Here is a 21,149-nt window from a genome sequence, read left to right on the forward strand (position 1 = left end):
ACTCTATAGAATAGTCATCCATTTAGCAGTAACCACTAAATGTATCCAGCTTTTAAAGAATAGAAATCAAAGTATAGCATCTTTTTATTGATACGTTTTCTGTGCATGAAACAGTAAAACTCCCCCCCCCCATATATTATGTAAGTTATCAGAGTTTGGAACAGCCAGTTACTGAAGCTTTTACTCTGTGCTTTTTGGTAGCCCCTTTTTTTTGACATGCTGATGTTTTCTAGACAATTTGTCACCATGTTCCTATTTCTCAGGCCTTAATTTCAGATAGCATCATGTCCCTGATGTACCATTGTTAAGTACTGATTGATTCTTTTTCCCTGCTGTAGTCTTAAACTAGAAGTACGAAGAGTGCAAGAGAGGATTCCTGCCCCCGCCCCGTAAGAAAGAACATTTTTCCTCATCCAGTTGCATAGACAGGGGTGTTAATGGTTTTACCTTCAACACAGCCAAGATAATAAGAGGGAGTGAAACCATACTGGCTATCATGCCATCACGCATCCCCAGGTCCTTGGCCAGAGTGGGTCCAGCTGCCCCCCCCCCCGGATAATCATTAACTACAATGCATTGAATCCAGGTTTAGTTAGTCTTACTTGGAATAGACCCATTGAATTCAATGGGACTTGTGTTAGCCATGTTGTTGTTCAGTCGTTCAGTCATGTCCGACTCTTCGTGACCCCATGGACCAGAGCACGCCAGGCACCCCTATCCTCCACTGCCTCCCGCAGTTTGGCCAAACTCATGCCAGTCACTTCGAGAACACTGTCCAACCATCTCATCCTCTGTTGTCTCCTTCTCCTTGTGCCCTCCATCTTTCCCAACATCAGGGTCTTTTCCAGGGAGTCTTCTCTTCTCATGAGGTGGCCAAAATACTGGAGTCTCAACTTCAGGATCTGCCCTTCCAGTGAGCACTCAGGGCTGATTTCTTTAAGGATGGATAAGTTTGATCTTTTTGCAGTCTAAAGTATAATTAACCAAATCTGGATCCAACCTAGATACGGAGACGTTCTGCTTATTTCAATGGAACTTATTTCCAATAAGTATGCTTTGAATCAAATATTGAATATTTCCTGTTTTGACATCCTTTCCCTTTTAAGCATCTCATTTTGAATGAATTTTTTTCTCTTTCCCAAGGGAATAATTGCGTGTGTTCAACAAGCCGTATTATAGGTTTTTGAGTCCCAGCCAGTCATAGAACACACAGCTAATGTCTACTGCATCTTTCTTGGCTCAGTTAAAATGTAAATGTGTGTTGGAGGAAGCTTTGAGTGGCACATCTACATTTTCATAGTGGCTGCATGGAAGAAAAAGATCTGTATTTGACATTGCAAACTGCTGGACACAAAAAGGTGTTTTTAATGGCTATAATGTTTTAGAAAATCATTTCTTTCCCAGGTTGTTCAGTTTAAGTAGTTAGTTTCTCATTTGTTTTTCTTTTTTCTGTCTAAGGTAAGTGGCACTTCTGTTTATCATTTCTGCAGCATGACTCCTACATGTGTTTTCTAAGAAAACTAGAGATTGACATTCCTGGAATAGCTCAGTAAGGAAACATTGGCTGCCATAAATGGAACACATTAATTCAGTTTTGTAGATTGTAATACTGGCTACTGAAAATATAGTAGTTGATTGTTACTGCTTTAGATCTGCAGTAATTGTATAAATGCAGAAAACTTTATAAACTGTATACAGTAAGCTTTCACTAAAAGCATTCCTCTGGTTAAAGTGCCTTCTTTATTTTATTTGCATTACGGTTGGATCCAGGGACCTGAAGAACCAGCAAAAGAACCAGCAAAAAACCAACAATATCATGTCCCTCACCAGCTCTATTTCAAAACTTCAGTTATGATGCTGGTTTTCCAAATGATATGCTTACAGTGTTCTGAATACAACCTTCCAAAGCATTTTTCCAAAATGCTGAAGTGATGCACTCTCCGTAATGTGTTTAGTATATACAGCAAAAGAAGATTGTAACATTTAAAAATCATTTAAAAAGCCAGATAAACCCAGTTTCTTCATTAGTCTAGATATCCTATCCTTTGCTGCAATTCACCCTCTGGAACATAGGATCTCTCATTTCATGATGGGGGAGAAGAAACTGGAGAGCTAGGTGGGAAGCCTGGGAGCAATTTTGTTCAGACAAAGGGCATTACCTTCTCAGGCGGAATCCCTTCTAGCTGGATAGTGTCCCTTTCAGTGCTAAATACCGTAAGAGGGCAATCCAGATGCCCCTGTGTTTATCCATGATGTCTATGCCGCAGCCTTTCACTTAGTGCTGAGAGCATTCTTCCTCCTGGAAGAGGCAAATGGCAAGAACATGCAAACATACAGCCCCAATTCATCAGCAGAGAGAGAGCAGAGCCCCACCACCACCATTGGATGTGGAGACCATTATCCAGCTGGCTGCATGTCTAACTAGTGTGGGGAAAGGTCCCTCATGCGATATATGCTTAGAAGCTCCTACATAGTCAGCACCCTCTCTTGCATTTAGGAGCTTAGTGTGCCCAGCAGCAGTAGGTGAGAGAACTAAACTACCGTATTTTTCGCTCCATAGGACGCTCCGGACCATAGGGCGCACCTCATTTTTAGAGGAGGAAACAAGAAAAAAAAAATATTTTTCTGGTTTTCCTCCTCTAAAAGCCCTGTTTTGTTTTGTCTTTTGTTTTGTTTTTGAGGATCAGCTAAAAGTTTTGCAGCTTTTTTTGCAAAGGGAAAAGCCCTGGGGTTTTGGGTTTTTTTTGGGGAGGATCAGCTAAAGGTTTTGCTGCTGTTTTTGCAAAGGCAAAAGGCCTTTTTTGAGAATCAGCTAAAAGTTTTGCAGCTTTTTTTGCAAAGGGAAAAGCCCTAGGGGTTTTTTTGTTTTTGTTTTGAGGATCAGCTAAAGGTTTTGCAGCTTTTTTGCAAAGGGGGAAAAGCAAAGCTCCTTTTGCAAAGGGGGAAAAGCAAAGAGGAAAAGCCCCATTTTTATGGGGTTTAACTCACATTTCTGAAAAATCTTAAGGAAAGGGAGCCATTTCTACTGTTTTCAGACAGATAATCTAATCAGCCAGTCACATGTCCTGGGGAAACAAACAACCTCCCTCTGCAGCACATTCAACAAAGGAGGGCAGGGCTGAAAGGGAGCCGGGGACTCTTATCTCTCTCCCGATCTCCTGCTGATCAGCTGCTGAGCGGGGTCCTTTCAACACTCCCTTTTCTCTTTGTAAAATAAAAAGCACAATCTGCTTTTGGCCCCCGGGCAATTCAGCTCCAGGGACCACCATTCGCTCCATAAGACGCACAGGTATTTCCCCTTACTTTTTAGGAGGAAAAAAGTGCGTCTTATGGAGCAAAAAATACGGTATGCATCCTTTTTATGTGTTTGTGCTTAATACATGATTAGTTAGCCATCAGAACAGTGCTGCTCCCCATCCCAGCCAGTGTGTGTTGAGAGGGGGTAATGGCGATCATTACTGTTGAGGGACTTTAGTCCATTAGTGATCGATCCCTGTTCATATCAGTACAAAAAAGCAGCTCCAAAATTGCACAAGGCTAGTACCTAGTGAACCAATGTTATTTCTCGTGGCGAGGTTTTGTTTTGTTTTTGGCAAAAGTAAATATACCAGGCAGAGGCAAGAACTCCCTAGGATTCTGTTGCTTCTGTACGTTTTCCTCCCCTCATCTTCAAATTTAGTTAAAGTTCAGATTGTTGAATTTTTAATTTTCCAAGAAGCTGAGTGCTTGTATCTTTGTGGAGCCACCCAACGGGAATCAATGCAGAGGCTCGATAGTCAGTTTGAACCATCAACTAGGCAGAGGCTGAAAATGTTTCCCCAATATTAGTAGCGAAATAAAGCAGAATTGGTAAACATCACCTTGCCGACAAAGGTCCATATAGTTAAAGCTATGGTTTTCCCAGTAGTATTGTACGGAAGTGAGAGCTGGACCATAAAGAAGGCTGATCGCCGAAGAATTGATGCTTTTGAATTATGGTGCTGGAGGAGACTCTTGAGAGTCCCATGGACTGCAAGAAGATCAAACCTATCCATTCTCAAAGAAATCAGGCCTGAGGGCTCACTAAAAGGACAGATCCTGAAGTTGAGGCTCCAGTACTTTGGCCACCTCATGAGAAGAGAAGACTCCCTGGAAAAGACCCTGATGTTGGGAAAGATGGAGGGCACAAGGAGAAGGGGACGACAGAGGATGAGATGGTTGGACAGTGTTCTCGAAGCTACTAACATGAGTTTGGCCAAACTGCAAGAGGCAGTGAAGGATAGGCGTGCCTGCCGTGCTCTGGTCCATGGGGTCACGAAGAGTCGGACACGACTGAACGACTGAACAACAACAACAACAACATGTTGCAAAGCAGTATGAAAGATATCTCTGTGTGTGCCCTGTCTCTGTCTCTAGACAACATATTGATGCAAACAAGACACTATCTCCTCCAGTGAGCAAGTTGTAGGCAGACTTTTTCCTCTCTCTTTTTTAGCAGTTACCACAGTGACCATGAACATATCCCAACACAGTAAATTCCACAAGTGGGTTGTGCATTGTGAAATCACTTGTGTATATACTCTTACGTTCAGTGTTTAATATTTTCCAGGCCTCTTATAAACCATTGCTGAAGCAAGTGGTGGAAGAGATATATAATCCTGATCGACCTGACTCTGTTGATATTGAGCACATGTCTTCTGGGCTCACAGACCTTCTGAAAACTGGGTTTAGTATGTTTATGAAGGTAAGGTTGCTAAGCAGTTGCTCACGTGTACATCTTAACAAAGTTAAATGTGTAGCTGTTTTTGGTAAGAGGAAGCTGCTTCGTTTTATCTGTGACATTGTTATCTCATAGTTTTCTGCTTAATGTGCACAAGTTATTGGCTACACCTGGCTTTGGCATTTGACTTGCAGTAGAATACAGAACATGCATTTTGTAGTTTTAAAGTTTATATTTGATATACAGTATAGGTGGTGGCTCTGGAACTCCCTGCCACAAAAGGTTAGGTTTTCTTTCTCTTTAATTGTTTTCCATCGGGAACGGAAAACTCCTTTTTAAGCAAATGTTTGACTGTGTTGCTACTAAAAGTACTGATGGTGAGTACAGCTCTTTATTGTTTGTCACTGCTGGTTTTTGTTTATAATTTGAGTTTTTAGTGGTTGTTTTGCTGTTGTTTTATGTTCGATTTTATATTTGTCAGCCACTTTGAACACTTTGTATCATCATCATCACTTTTAATTTGTATACTGTCTTTCTATCTTACAATACCCAAGGCAGTTTACAAGCTGAAGAAACAATGAATGTACACCTTATAACAATCTAATGCAATACAAAAATGTGATAATAAAACATAACTTTAAAATAAGCAACCTACATCAAATAAAGTAACATTCAACAATCATTTAGAATAGTATAGAATAATAATATCAGCATATAAAAATTAAACAGAAGTCCACTCTTAATTACAACAAATAATTTCTAAACTACAATCAATAAAACAATGGCAAGCCACAGAGCATAAAACAATACAATACAAATTGAGAAGCAGGGACTGGAGGGTGGGGCAAGGCAGGTGGAAGAAGGCCTTGCCTGATTAAGTCTCTCCGAAGATGGTTTCTTGAAGTCTGCATCCAAAGAGAAGCCCACAGAGAAGTACTGACTATTCCCTCTGCCTCTGTTAATAGTGGTTTCAATTCTTCAACTATCTTTCACCAGCTAGGATGGGCTTGGGTTTAGTTCACAACTGATTGCCAGAATTGGTGTATTTTTCTCCATAAGGGATGAACTCATTCCCACAATTCCACACAAGCAGATTCTGCATTCACTGATTTTGCAGTGAAACTGCTGGTTTCCACATCAAATGCAAACGCAAACCATTTATTATCAGTCCATAATTAATAGCTGGACGGTGTTCTCGAAGCTACCAACATGAGTCTGACCAAACTGCGGGAGGCAGTGGAAGACAGGAGTGCCTGGCGTGCTCTGGTCCATGGGGTCACGAAGAGTCGGATACGACTAAACAACAAATTAATAGCTGCAGCCTTCAACATCATAGTATGCTTCCAAAAACAATTAGTCCATTCACTCATTTGTCTGCCGGTGCTGAAATTAACTAGGTCTAAAGAGAATACAATTGCAGTCAAAGGATTTGCCTGCTTCACAGGCCCTAGAGCTTAACTACAGTCAGGAAGAAAGAAAGAGATGGGGGCAGAATCACTGAGGAATGATGGGGGGGGGGAACCTTAGTTTCTCCAGTATATTTTTAAACATCTCTCCTGGTGAATATATTAGGCAGTACTCAATTATTACTATGTTTTAAAAAAAGGTTAAAGCTCTTAAGAACAAGCATTGGAAGTAGTGAGTTATGCGGTAAATTGGAAACAACAGTGACTGCGTTAAAATGGCAGTTATCAAAATAGCTTTCCTTTGAAAGAAAAAAGAAGAAGAAGAATTATGAAGTGCTTATGAATTATACATGCCAGGAACAAATCTTCATGTTTCAGCAAATTATGAATCATTTCTTTTTCATCACCTTGCAATCAGCATCTTCTTCCTGAGGTATCCAAGAAGCATTCCCCTTTGAGCCATGATATACTCCCCACCTGTTACGTGGAGAAAGCCCCTAAGTGGGGAAACTTGGGGAATACAAAGCTGCCCAACGAAGTCTGGGTGTGCTGATTGGCTACAGAATGTTGACTGACCTTCGGGAGGAAACTAGCTTTTTCACCACCGTTCATGAGATAAGAACATTTGTGCCGATTTTGTCCTGGGATCCTTCCAGGCCTTTAACTGCACTGTCTGTGCCCACTTTCCCCTGTTACAAATGCGATGTAATGGCCTTCTTTTCCACTGCGTATGAATCCTCTCTCCCTCCTCACTTCATCACGCACACACACAAACACCCCAAAATGATTAATGAAGTTGCACAGCTTGTGGGAGTCATTAACAAGATCTGTTCAGGAAGGTGACAGGCAGGCAAGCAGCTCCTCAAATGTCTCTCAAGGGACAGCCCAGTATTCACTTTGGCAGCTACAGGGTGGGAGGCAGGGAGAGAGGGGCTAGCAATAAAAGATAGGAGAGAGGGGAAGGAATCAATGAAGAAAGGCAAACACAGTATAAACACTGCAAACTAAAACCACACAAATGCAATTAGGAAATCCTGCAGTACAGACCCACAGCCATAGACGTTACCTAAGCTGAAAGAAATCCATATTTTTAAAGGGGACACCCACAAACCTGTCTTGGGGCAGGAAATATTACCTAGAAAGAATCCCTGAGAGATTGTCCACAAATCATGCTCTTGACCACTAATAGAAACACCACAGAATTGCTCTGCTACATACAGGTGAAACTCGAAAAATTAGAATATCGTGGAAAAGTCTATTTATGTAAGCAATTGTTTTCATTAGCTACTGGAGTTTAATATATGAGATAGACTCATGACATGCAAAGTGAGATATGTCAAGCCTTTGTTTGTTATATTTGTGATGATTATGGCGTACAGCTGATGAAAACCCCAAAGTTGAAATTGTTAATTTGGGGTTCTCATCAGCTGTACGCCATAATCATCACAATTATAACAAATAAAGGCTTGACATATCTCACTTTGCATGCCATGAGTCTATCTCATATATTAGTTTCACCTTTTAAGTTGAATTACTGAAAGAAATGAACCTTTCCACAATATTCTAATTTTTTGAGTTTCACCTGTATTTTCTTGCTCATCTAGTTTTCTATGTGGAAGTGCTCCCCTGTTCCCTGGCTCCCCAAGACTTCTCTAAAAATGGATTCTGTAACACAGGTCCCTGCCTTTCTTGTCCTGGTGAGCCCTAAGTATAGATTAAGCCTTTTTCGTAGTTACTGTTAATACTTCATAACTATGCTGGGTGCTGGATCTTGGGGTCTCAAATTTCAGCGGTGCCCTGTGCGATGCCAAAATCTAGTGCCCCTCCACCTCTTGCTCTCCATTCTAATCATAGTTACGGCGCCCCCAAGGCTCTATGCCCAACAAGACTGAACCGGTAGCATGAAGCCTGACACCAGTAGGCAAAGTGAAACAGCTACTTGAGATGGCAGGTGCTGGCAGTGGGGGTTTGAGGGACACCAATGACTGGCAGCTTCTCTGGCCTTTTCTCCTGGTATTCTGCTCAGCTGAAGAACACAGCTGTACATGCCATGTGGCCTTCTAGCTGGCCTGCTGCCCTCAGACGTGGCTGTCCTGTTGCCAGCGTTGAAGCAGGAATCAGTAGCAAGTCTGGTTGGCTTCTGTGTGTGGAATGGGTGGGGCGGAATCCTGTCCTTAGGCAGCATAACATCTTGGACTGCCTCTTTCCTTTCTTGCCTCGCCATTTTGAATGTTTGTCACCAGAGGTTCACTTCATAAATGATTCCCAGACGTGGTCAGCACAAGTGGTTTGTTCAATCTGCTTCAGCATGGCCCTGACAATATAAGCATGCAACCACTAGTGTAGACAAGTTTTTTGCACTCTTGAAGAATCAAACAGTGTGTGTCCATGCCCCTTTGCTTCTTGTTTTTTGCTTCTTCCAAAATTAGGGGTCTAAATGTGCCACCTCACAGAGGCTTCTCCAGGGGGAAAGGAGAGGGAAGTCTGGCAGCCACAATTGCTATCAATGCCAGCCATCTTTGGTGGAAAGATTAAGGAGAAACTAAAACATAGCTAGAATCACTCAGCATTTGCTGATGTATATCAAAACTTGGGCAAGAAATGTCACTCTTCAGTTGAACCTGACAAACTTGCTTGGTTGAGGGGAGCCTTAATACCTGATATGTAGTAATACCTTTGCTGTCGCAGGGTTAGCACTGGGTGAAGTACGTGGGAAAACAACAGGGGAAAGCCTTTTCGTGGGCTGTCTTGGAAATAAAGTTATTTACTATTGATTACCAGTACTTCATGGTTCCTCAAAATCATAGAACTGTAGGAAAGGAATGCCTCAGAACTCTTATGAGGATTGCCATATTTAATAATGAGAAAGGGCTGGTGTGCCATTAATATGCATGTCAATATGCTGTGTTTGGACTGTGATATGGCATTGTGACAATGAGCCCAACCTCCTCCTGGGCTCATGCGAACCTCTCCTCTTATCTCCAGCACTGCCATAAGGAGAAGATCATAAGCTTCCATTTTAGATTTACCACAGTTTAGCACTGGAGATCCTCAGGCCCAGGGACCAACTACAACTCTTGCAGGCTCTCTGTCTGGCTCTTGGGGCTCTTTCCCCAAGGCATATCCCTCACCAGCTGTACCCTGTACCCTCTCTGATTGTTTTTCTCTAACTAGACTGTGTCCTTGAACTCTAATAATGCCTCTTGCTTGCCTGGATGGAGAAGAGAGGGCTGCGTGAGTTTGTGTAGAAACTAGCCTGCTGTACAACGGTAAAATTTATATTTATTGCTACAGCCACCTTTGCCTCTGGCCATGCTTGCTGCTGGTATGTGGCCCTTGAAAGATTGCTCAACCCCTGTTTAGTTGGGGCCAATGGGAGTTGGGAGTCAAGAAAGCTGGAGGTTCTCCACCCCTGGTTTATTGGCAGCTCGTAGCCACAAGTGCTAAATGGAACCTTTGTGTTTAGAGGCAGAAAATTCTGAGTAACCAATGCTGTTGACAAACAACAGAGGATGGAAATTAGCTCCCAGTGGTATCTGGAAATGGGATTTTGGACTGGTAGTATTTGGTCTGCTCTAGCAAGACTTTCTTAATGGCATATATTATACACTGTACTTAATCTGGTGCCTGCATTTTAATGTCCACCACTCAAAAGCAGACATTTTAAGAACCCAAACCACTTTACTACAGTTTAATTTGGACTTCCTCCTAAGAGCTCAAGGCAGCATATATAGTCATTTCCCCCCAACACACACACATGTTTAACCCCTCACACAATAACCCTTTGAGGTTGTACCTCAAGAAGCAGGAGGAGCTCAATGTTTACAGGGCGAGGAACAACATTTAATATATAATGTATCCCAGCAAAGAAACTGGCATCATGCACACAAACAACAAGAGGATATGGAAACTCCTCAGAGTAGCCAATCTCATTAGATTCCCTTGAAGCCTCAACTATTATAATAAGGTTATAAAAACTTGCCATCAGAAATCCTCCTTTTGGAGTTTCTCCGTGGAATCCTGCTGCATTCTGCCTGGCCTTTGGGTTGGACTCAGTCTGACCCTTATGTGTCCCTCTCCATATGGTTTTGATTTATGGGCTACTACTACGCGGGTGGCGCTGTGGTCTAAACCACAGAGCCTAGGGCTTGCCCATCAGAAGGTCGGCGGTTTGAATCCCCGCGACGGGGTGAGCTCCCATTTCTCAGTCCCAGCTCTTGCCCACCTAGCAGTTCGAAAGCACGTCAAAGTGCAAGTAGATAAATAGGTACCGCTCTGGCGGGAAGGTAAACAGCGTTTCCGTGCACTGCTCTGGTTCGCCAGAAGCGGCTTAGTCATGCTGGCCATATGACCCGGAAGCTGTCTGCAGACAAACGCTGGCTCCCTTGGCCTAGAGCGAGATGAGCGTGCAACCCCAGAGTTGTCTGCGACTGGACCTAATGGTCAGGGGTACCTTTACTTTTACCTTTACTAAAATGAAGCTGCATTTTAAATTGTATTTTAGTTAACTGTTTTTTCTTTCTTTTGCGTTTTATTGTAATTATATTGGTGTTAGCCGCCCTGAGCCTGGTTCTGGCCGGGGAGGGCAGGGTATAAATAAATAAAAAAATGTTGTTGTTGTTATTATTATTATTATTATTATTATTATTTATTTAGCCACATGGCACTGATCACTTTAAAACAAAAAGCCTTATGTAACTGTATTTTATCTCATCAAAAACCTCAATTGTACCCCAGGTCCACACACAGTTTAATTTGCATTCAGAAATTGTCCAGTTCCAATGAAGAAAAGAAAAGAAAACCACAAACAACGGGGGAGAAATTGAAATGTTCCAAAACCTCTTTCATAACAGTTTTAATTGAAAACTTGCATGCCTAAGCAGTCTGCATTTTAATATGCATATCTGGAATTCGTGGTTTGACTTTCAGACCTTTGAAAAGGGATACTATTTTATATATGCACCATGTGTTTGGATGCTTGCTTATTTTTTACTTAAGGAAAGTATTTGTTGAGGCATTTTCTTTGTTAGCACAATCACGAAAGCACACGCAGCTCACTTAAATTTCATAACTTCTTTCAGTACGCATTAAATAACCTTAAAGTCATTTGGCTAACTCCACAAACATGTTAACATTGAGGTTCGCAACACAGTCCCGGGCTTGCCTACCAAGAAGTAAGCTTCACTGAGTTCAATGGGGCTTGGTCCCACATAAATGTATATTGGGTCTTTGCTAGGGCAAGCTGATAGCATGTTAATACAGGAAACCAAGACCTAGGTGTTTGGGTTTAGCACACTTAAAAACTGACAAGACCCAGTAAACTAAATAGGACATATTTCTGAATAAACATGCACCAGGTTGGACTGTAAACCATTCCATATTTTGATACAATCAGAGAATAATGACTTAAAATAGGGCAAAGCTATGCAATTTGTAGCCACAGATGAAAAGTGGTGATATGTATGTATGTATAGATAGATAGACATTTTTCATCTGAGACTACAAGTCATTCCTAATTTGAAGGAAATGTTCAGAAGTCATTACAACATTGGTTAAGGTATTTTAATATATATATATATATATATATATATTATGGCACTAGTATAGCCAGATTTTAAAAATAAAATTATAGAAATGATTTCATACACATTTGGTAGAAATAGAAGTATGTGGAGCTTTTCTAAAGAAAAGTTGTCAAAATACAAAGGATGCAAAATCTTATTAGCACCTGCGGTAATGTTTCTAGGCTGCTGAAGAATTATGTTAGGAAAATATATAGGCATTAAGCTAGGGTTGCCATATTTCAAAAAGTGAAAATCCCTACACAAAAGTTGTTGAGCTTTTCTTTTTGGGGGGGGCAAACAATAAATATAAGACCCTTGTCAGAAATTTGTTTTCAGGAAAGCCACTCCAATGAGTTCTCTTATCTTGGCAAGGGCAGTGGTAGCAGATGCTATCACTCAATATCAGATTTAGCCCAGGGACCTCCAGGCGCGGTGGCATGTATTCTAGCATTAATTCTGAGTAGCCAATAGTTCTGTCTCTAATCTTCATAAATATTTATTCTTTAACTTATGTCAGCTAAGCTCATACAAGTCGCTGAACAGCACAGCGGCTCATATTGCTGTACTGCTCAGCAATTTCGGAGTCTCTCGTTTGACCTACTTTTCAGTGTGGCTGTTGAGATCTTTCGCAAACTGTGTGCTTTTATTTATGGTATGCAAATAGTTTGGTTTCTGCAGAAACGTAGCTATCCAGTAAATGCTGTCATGCTGCATATCATCTTGCGGTGGAAGTAGGGTGACGGACAGGAGGAAGACAGCTGACATCCATCGCTTTCTTCTTTTCCCGGGAAACCAGTGCATGCATAGCTGCTGTGAACAGAGTGTACCAGACAGCATGTCGAGTCTGAACGTTGTTGGTCATCATTTAGCAAACGTGAGGGATACGCTCGCCTTGTGTTTTAAACCACATCTTGGAACAACTTGCAGCCTGACCCTATTACACATTTAGGTACCGGTAGGCCTGCCCAACCAAGCCCTTTGAAATTATCAGTGAATGGGGTCACTAGAGCAGAAGCCAGGAAAGCCAACAACAGTAGGTGGAACCAGAGCCAATGATAGGCAGAGCCAACTGATTCTCATTTTGTCCCCATCCTTCTCTCTGCTAAGTTCTATAAGGGCCACGCTGTGACTCGGGAACATGGCAGCCAGGACAACCCCCCTGGCATTCTTGAAAGAAACATGCAGGTTTGGGCTGACTGAGGTTGGTGGAGCAGTGCCCCATTTTCCAAATGGACCAGCCTCCACTGAAAATCACCGGGTTTTGGCATGCTGTACATAATTCTGCATAGGCTTGCACAAGGTACTACCAGAGCTTCCAAGTGTCCCTACATTCCAGGGACATCGCTGATTTAAAGAAGCCATCCCGGCTTCTGATTTGACCCCAGAATGTCCCACTTTTCCTTAAAGGTAAAGGTACCCCTGACCATTAGGTCCAGTCGTGTCTGACTCTGGGGTTGCGGCGCTCATCTCGCTCTATAGGCCAATGGAGCCGGCATTTGTCCGCAGACAGCTTCCGGGTCATGTGGCCAGCATGACAAAGCCGCTTCTGGTGAACCAGAGCAGCACACGGAAATGCTGTTTACCTTGCCACCGGAGCATTACCTATTTATCTACTTGCACTTTGACATGCTTTCGAACTGCTAGGTTGGCAGGAGCTGGGACCGAGCAACGGGAGCTCACCCCGTCGCGGGGATTCAAACCGCCGACCTTCTGATCAGTAAGCCCTAGGCTCTGTCCTTATTTTCATTAGAGAAATGTTGGAGTTATCCGGCCCCTGAGCCATCTGAAGGCAATCTTGTATAGGGAAAGGGTTTTTTTTTTAAAAAAAATGCTTAATATTTTATTATGTTTTTATATACGTTGGAAGTTGCCCGAAGTGGCAACCCAGTGTGTGGTGTATAAATAGTTAAATTATCATTATGGAATGGGAGGTCCCTATTTGCAATGGAGAAATGTTGGATAGTATGGGTACTACTGATCAGGGTTATCCTATATTGATAGATTTTTGGCAGAAGGTAACTGAAACTATCAACGGAACAGTACATAACAACCTCACATTTACAGAGCAAAATATCCTCTTGAATTATATACCCAAAAGGACAATACGAGTGGACTCTCCGTGCCCTTACCACAGCAAAAAGACTGATACTATAATCATAGAAGGGAGCCACATTTTTATTTTTCCAATTAAAGACTTATACAAACTTGCAACAGCAGCTGCATGTGAAGGAGTGGAGACGCGAACCCGGTTCCCCAGATTACGAGTCTACTGCTCTTAACCACTACACCACACTGGCTCTCCAGTGACATTGGTCCATCTAACTCAGTATGTTCTGCACTGACTGGCAGCTGTTCTCCAGTGCTTCAGACAAGGGTCTCTCCCAGCCCTACAAGGAGATGCTAACCTGGACCTGCTTGCAAACCTCCACCACTTCCCCATAAGCATAGATGGGTTGTAATGGAGACTTGAGCCTTTGGAATAGTCAAGAAGGAGATGTATATCCTAACATACTAGAATCCCCCCTCCCCTTGAAAACTCACAACAGAGGGAAAACATTACCCACACATTGTCTGTCTGCCCTTCTCCCCATCTCTGTAGGTGGCCCATTATCTGATTGCCAATTAGCGATGCTAATTTTAAATTATGTACGTGTTCAAGAGCTGTGCACCTGGGAAGACCACATGACAGGGATTTCGGTCTTTGTGCTGTATAAACAACCTTGTTGAGAGACCAAAAGATCCCCTACCAGTCGTTCAGAGGAGCGTGACACAGCATGCTCAGCAACTGGTGGCGAGGGAACTTGGATGTAGCTGACTGTATGTAATAGGGGACAGATGGTTAGCCATAGCCAGAAAATATCAAAATAAGCAGGGGAGGTGTACTGTAGTATTCAAAACAAAAAGTATGGAAACATTTAAAAATATGCTGTACATGAATAAAATCATAGCTGTAGCGGAGCATGCAGCTTCACCACTGGGTGGAGAGACACAAAAAATGGGGGGTTTGAGGAGGGTCAGTTGGGAGTGAGTGAGAAATGTCCCTATTCCCCTCTGCCAAATGCTGGAGGGTATGCATGCTGTTTGGTGGCCTCTCCACCACATTCTGTGCAGCCTGCCTGCTTTGAGGTGGCCGAAGGGAAGGAATGCAATCTGTGTCGCGCTTGCCTTTTTGTTTTGTGTTTTGCTTCCCATTGAACCACTTTGCAAGGAATCCTGAGCCACTTTGGATGGGATCCTGAGCACGCTCCCGCTTCTTTTTGTCAGTGAAATGTCTTTCACCAGCCTTGCAAACAAACAAACAAAAAAAAACCCAAGCACCCCCAACAATGCTCAAGCTTGCGGTTTGGAAGCCCTCCATAAAAGACAGTACAGGTTCCATCCAGTCATGGAACTTTTAGCGCTTTCAATCAGTAGAGAAAATGCATATAACAAATGGCATTGTAAGACGTTTGCTTTTCATTGTGTGAGATGAGGCAGTTAGTTGCTAGCGTAATACAGTACCCCTCTCTCCATTCTTGTCAGTGCTGTCAAGTATCCCGTTTTCCCTGGGAATCTCTCTTATTTCAAGCAGTTTCCCGCTGCTATCCCTTATTTTTTATATCCCTTTAATTTCCCATTTTTTCAAAGGAAGCAGCTCCTCTCCCACCCCCTGCTGGCCAGGGACTGGGAAGACCTCGCCTCCTTGCAGCCTCAAAGCAAGCGGGAGCCATTTCCCACGCTTACAGGCGTCGTAGCCCACGGGCAGCGATACCAAAATACAGTAAGCCTACTGCGTGCGTTCACACCAGTGCCGCCCACTTTTGCTTCTGGCTCCACCCACCACTGCCATGTGACTGTCCCCAGGATAGGTGAGGCTGCTGATCCCTTATTTTCAAATCCGAAACTTGACAGCTATGATTCTTGTCTGTCCACCTAGGGTGCCCTTATGTCTTCCTTTACAAAGGACAGTTCTCTCTTTCAAGGGCTTCTCTGAGTTGACTCATAAATCTATTACAGAAGAGGCAGCAGAATATCTGGATGTTGCCATGTCTTTCAGATCTGCTGCTTCCTAGCTTGTCGGTGTTAATAGTTAAGCTAGAAAGGGACTTATTTTAAATAAACCTATTACTGCCGTATTTTCATTGGGAGATGGCAAGAGAACATCAAGCAAATTTTATCTTTAACGTTGCATTTTTACAAGAGGTTTCCACACCATCAGCCTAGAAGTGGTTTAGGAGGCTGTTACGTGCATGCTTTGTTACTGTCATCGAGCAATGAGAATCCAGTTTCCTCTTCCCTCTAATCTGAAAAGGTGGGCAGCCATCTTAGGGGTGAAGCTGCAACCATAGCAACGATGCATAGGCAAATGGGCATAGAAAATGGAAGGCAGCGTAAATTAGGAGGGAAAGGAGGTCTCTGTTCATGATCTGTTCGCTTGCCAGGCAGAAAAGAGAGTGCCTTCTTCGGAGTGGCCCCTTGCTTGTGGAATTCCCCCCTCCCCTATGGGATATGCCGGCCTCTAGTGTTCTGGCTTTGAAACAGACCCTGAAAACTTTGTTATTATCATAACCATCTTAATTCTGTTCCTTTAATAGGTGAGCCGCCCTCACCCTAGTGATCACCCTCTGGTGATCATCTTCGTGGTTGGTGGAGTGACGGTGTCTGAAGTCAAAATGGTAAAGGACCTTGTATTGGTGCACAAGCCCGGAGTACAGGTACAAAACTCTTTTAGGCATTTCAGAGCAACAAGAACAGCTCTGCATATGGATGTGGAACTATTGGGTTCAGCCTCGATCTAATGCTAAGAGCTTTCTGGGGTCACAAAGACTCAATTCTCGGCTTCAATGAAGTTGCACGCTCTGCAGAAAAATAGGAAGGATTTGCACAAATGGCCCCTGTAATCCACAAAGCCTTTCCCCTGTCCAAAATGTGCCACAGGATGAAGCAAACCTGGAAAGCTCTAAGGTGTGGCTGGGTCTCCGCTTGCAGACTTCAAGTGGGAGGTGGCGTTTCTGAATGCTCCGTCATGTTAAAAAAATAAAACAAAACCCCTTCAGGCTGAAAGTTAGCACATCAGGAAGAAAGGTTCTCAATTAGCTTTCTCCTCGCAGTGCTAGTTTTCTCCATGCAGGGAGTTTTTATGTAGAGGAGTATTCCAGACTATTGCTCATCCATCCGCCTGAGGTGGTTTGCTCTATTATTCTACCACTTCTTTCTCACCTCATTCTGCTGCACATGTGGAACCGGCCTTGTAGGTTGGAGGGAGGGAGGCATATATGGACGCGTAGCTACTACCTAGTTTATGCTCCAGATAGGAACAAATAACACTCAAAATAACTGAATACTGGTACGTGGGGTGGTGCATTCAGTACCAGGGATAGGCAGCATGGTAGCTTCCTGATGTTTTTGGACTCAGGCTCCCATCAGCCCCACCCATCTGAGATTGCTCACTTGGTAGAGCATGAGACTCTTAATCCCAGGGTTGTGGGTTGGAGCTGCACGGGCAAAAGATTCATTCATTTCAGGGGCTTGGACTACTACATTACTCTCGTGGTTCCTTACAACTCTATGATTCTCTGACCAGGAATGATGTCAGTTGTAGTCCATGACACAGCCTGTTGTGAGGTGTAGCCCTACCACACTGGCGATTGAGTTTAGTGAGACGGGACATAAGAAAGATGTATGCCTCTCAGAGAATGGCAGTAGCAGGTACCACCTCAAGCTGGGATGAAGAACATGGAGGCCTGAGGCTAGAGAGGGACTCCAGAATTCTACACCACAGAGAGAGGGCGGTTTACCAAACAGCTTCCTGTCAGGATCCCCCAACCCCTTGTGAACTATCTGAGGCCTACCCATCAGCTTCCAAGAACTCGGGACATGGATGGGGGGCTGCTTTGGGAACCTAGGAAGCAGATTGGCACTGCTTTTCAGGCTCTGCCAACACTGGCCCACTTTTGTACACCAGTCGTCAGCAAATTATTGTATGTGCACAGTAAGAATGTCTTAAACGTCTGCCAAGCTGCAGCTATAATTTTGTGAGCCTTCACAGAATACTCATGGCTTCCCTGTGAGTCATTGGCTGCAACTGTACACTCACAGAAAGATTCCCTACTCCTTTCCTCTCTGAGTGGGTATCATTGGGGTGGGCCAGTCTTACAAGGAGCTGTCATGACAGTTTTCTTCAGGGCTCCACCCGAAATCCAGGCAGACTTCCTTCTCTACCCCCATGGTACATAAATAGCATGTTTTTGCTCTACAAACAGCATGCAAACACTCCTGTCATAAATCATGGTGGCCATATGTTTGATTAGTGAAAATGTTGGAGGTGGAAGCAGGGTGGGCGTTGAAGCAATGCAGGGCTGGAGAATATGCCTTTTGCGTGTTAATGGCATTCTTGAGTTAAGAGCTCATTCAATAGTTCCCAAGCCTTAAATGCTTTCTCCGGCAACACATTTTCATCTGATAACTCTCCTGCTTGCGTTTTGCTTCTCAATTATCCCCTTAACGCAGTGAATCAAATTCTTCGCTGCCCTGGGCAGACCTTGAATTTGCAGTACACTGATGGACAAGTTAATCCCGACTCCAAATGTATTACTATGGCTTGAAAGATAAGCAGAGGTTTAATGAGTGAGAAGAGTTTAAACTATGTAGCCAGGCTTTTTGGCTTACTATCTGAGAGGGATTGAGGTTTGACAAGGAGTGACATGGAATCTGGTGTTGCTTTGCTTTGACTTGACCCCACCAACGATGGGTCACCCCTTGAGACAAAGAATTCAGAACATACTCAATGTTTTATACCCCTATGTATAAAGCTGTTACATTAGAGATTAAAGGGCTTTGGAGTGGAAGGGAAGGGAAATCCTATGCCTCTCGCCATCCCGGAAAAAAAAGTTATCTGAGTCTTTCTTACATAAAAATTCCAAATCACCTGGATTTACCTGGACTCCTCTGGGTCTCTGAATGCTGACCACCTGTTTAGGATTATGTTTTCAATGATCCTGGCACTATTCGAAGCTGTTTATGTGAAGCCTTGTGTCACTTGCTTTTAAATCTCAGGCCCAGATGAAAACATTGCTATTGGCATACCATTCTATTCAAACAACACCTTGCAGTTCACAGTTTATGCTGGTGTGCCTTTTAAACAGGAATTGGATTAGGGTTGTTAAAGCTAGAGTGTTTTCAGCAACAAGCAAAGAGCCTGTCAACAGATACCGATCCACTTCCAGTGTTTGGTTGGAGTATAAGCAAATGATGACTAAATGCAAAGTTAAAGAATGTGTGGTTCAGTTCACAGGCCAACCTCAAATACAGAGATGGTTATGATATTAAGAGAAGCCTTGCCTTTCATTGAGAAACACAAAGAGAAAATAGCTTATTCGTGGCATTCCTTTTTGTTAAGGATTGTACTTAAAAATACCTGTGAATGACTCAGAGAAGCACAAGGCCACCTTGCAGAAACAAACAATGATTAATAACTGGCATTAGTAATAACTGGAATTGATTACAACCCAGAGAATGCAAAAAGGATATATTTGCATTAGGCCTATCATTTTTACACCTATTTTAGTTACTGCGCTAAGCACTAGTACAAACCAGTAAGCACTAGTACAAACCAGTACAGACCAGTAAGCACCAGTGCAAACCAGTACAGACCAGTAAGCACCAGCAGGTAATAGGAAGCAAGAGGAAAGCAAACCAGTACAAACCAGTAAGCACCAGTACAAACCAGTACAGACCAGTAAGCACCAGCAGGTAATAGGAAGCAAGAGGAAAGCAAACCAGTACAAACCAGTAAGCACCAGTACAAACCAGTACAGACCAGTAAGCACCAGCAAGTAATAGAAAGCAAGAAGAAAGCAAACCAGTACAAACCAGTAAGCACCAGTAGGCAGGGGCATCGCTAGGGGGGTGCGGTGGGGGCGGTACGCCCCCGGGCGACAGGGGCCACAAGCGGCGGGTGGGGGCGACAAGCGGCGGGTGGGGGCGACAAGCGGCGCCCCTCCCGCCACTCCCCAGGCAACGCCGGTCACCCCGGGAGCAGCAGCGCTGCACGGATGGGGTGCTCCCTCGGCCGTGCGCTGTTGCTCCCGGGGCGACCGGAGCGAGCGGCGGCGCATGGGGGTGACAAGCGGCAGCCCCTCCCGCCATTCCCAAGCGCTGCCGCTCCCTCCGTCACCCCAGGAGCAACAGCGCACGGCCGAGGGAGCACCCCGTCCATGCAGCGCTGCTGCTCCCGGGGTGACCGGCAGCGTGGGGAGTGGCAGGAGGGGCCGGCGCTTGTAAGCCCCACGCGCTGCCGCTGGCTCCGTCCCCCCGGGAGCAGCAGCGCACGGTGTGTGCGGTGCTGCTGCTCCTGGGGCAACGGAGCGAACGGCGGCACGTGGGGGGGACAAGAGGCAGCCCCTCCCACCATTCCCACGTGCTGCCGCTCCCTCCGTCACCCTGGGAGCGGCAGCGCACGGCCTGACGACGGCGCACTCTGTCATCGGATCGCCGCTTCCACAGCCTCCTTTTGAGCCGGAGAGCTTAAAAGCGAGCTCTTCGGCTTAAAAGAGGGCTGCAGAAGCGGCGCCGGCACCCCCGGAACCGCCCTGGGGGCGGAGCGCCATGACGTCACAATGTGATGTCACGACGCCCCGCCCCTGGGGCGTTTCCTTTGCCGCCCCGGGTACCGCGGAGCCTTACTCCGCCACTGCCAGTAGGTAATAGGAAGCAAGAAGAAAGCAAACCAGTAAGCACCAGGAAGTAATAGAAAGCAAGAGGAAAAGTAACAGAAAGCCCAAAATGGCTGAAAAACTCAATTTTCCAGGATCCTCAGCTCTTGCAAAGGAACTACTGTGCAAGGGGCCTGGGCGGGGCAGGAAGGGAGCTAGCTCCCTTATCTCCCTCCCCGATCTCCTGCAATCAGCTGTTGAGCGGGTTCTTTTCAACACTCTCTTTCCCTCTTGTTAGCCTTTAGCTCTTTCTAAAACAGAAAAAGCAGGATCTGCCTTTAGCCCCTGGGCAATTTGGCTCCAGGGACCATGCATTTGCTCCATAAGACGCACAGACATTTCCCCTTACTTTTTAGGAGGAAAAAGTGCGTCTTATGGAGCAAAAAATACGCAATCGGTGGAGGGGCTCTAAATTTGGGCGCCATACAGGATACCTCTGAAATTTGAGACACCAGCGTCCACCACTGCACAATGCATGACACAGGTTAACTATTATCTCTTACAAATGGGAGAAGGCAAATTTTGTACTCTGCTGAGCACATGCTAGGAAAAAAACACATTTGATTTTTAAAATTAATCATAAGCCAAAAAGAAGCAACAGCTTTAAATTGAATCATTCATTGACAAAAATATTAGCACAGTTGCAGTAAACCTATTGCAGGTATATTCGGAATGACAGTTAATTAAAATAAGGAACATTGATAGAGTCCATAAGTTGGGGGGAAAGAAATAAATCATGCAATGGGGTATGAGTTTTCTGATGTTTCCAATAATAGTATTATCTATA

General features: G+C 44.1%; 1 protein-coding gene across 1 annotated transcript in view; it reads left to right on the top strand.

Moving 5' to 3' along the window:
* SCFD2 (sec1 family domain containing 2) overlaps positions 1-21,149 on the top strand; it is a 136,957-nt gene that overhangs the window by 115,037 nt on the left and 771 nt on the right. Inside the window, exons 7-8 of the mRNA XM_033161094.1 lie at positions 4,589-4,723; positions 16,244-16,363. Coding sequence (XP_033016985.1) covers positions 4,589-4,723; positions 16,244-16,363 — 255 coding nt within the window. The remainder of the gene's footprint in view (positions 1-4,588; positions 4,724-16,243; positions 16,364-21,149) is intronic.

The sequence above is a fragment of the Lacerta agilis genome, chromosome 9 (genome assembly GCF_009819535.1).
Source record: "Lacerta agilis isolate rLacAgi1 chromosome 9, rLacAgi1.pri, whole genome shotgun sequence".
In the NCBI taxonomy this organism is placed as follows: Eukaryota; Metazoa; Chordata; class Lepidosauria; order Squamata; family Lacertidae; genus Lacerta; species Lacerta agilis.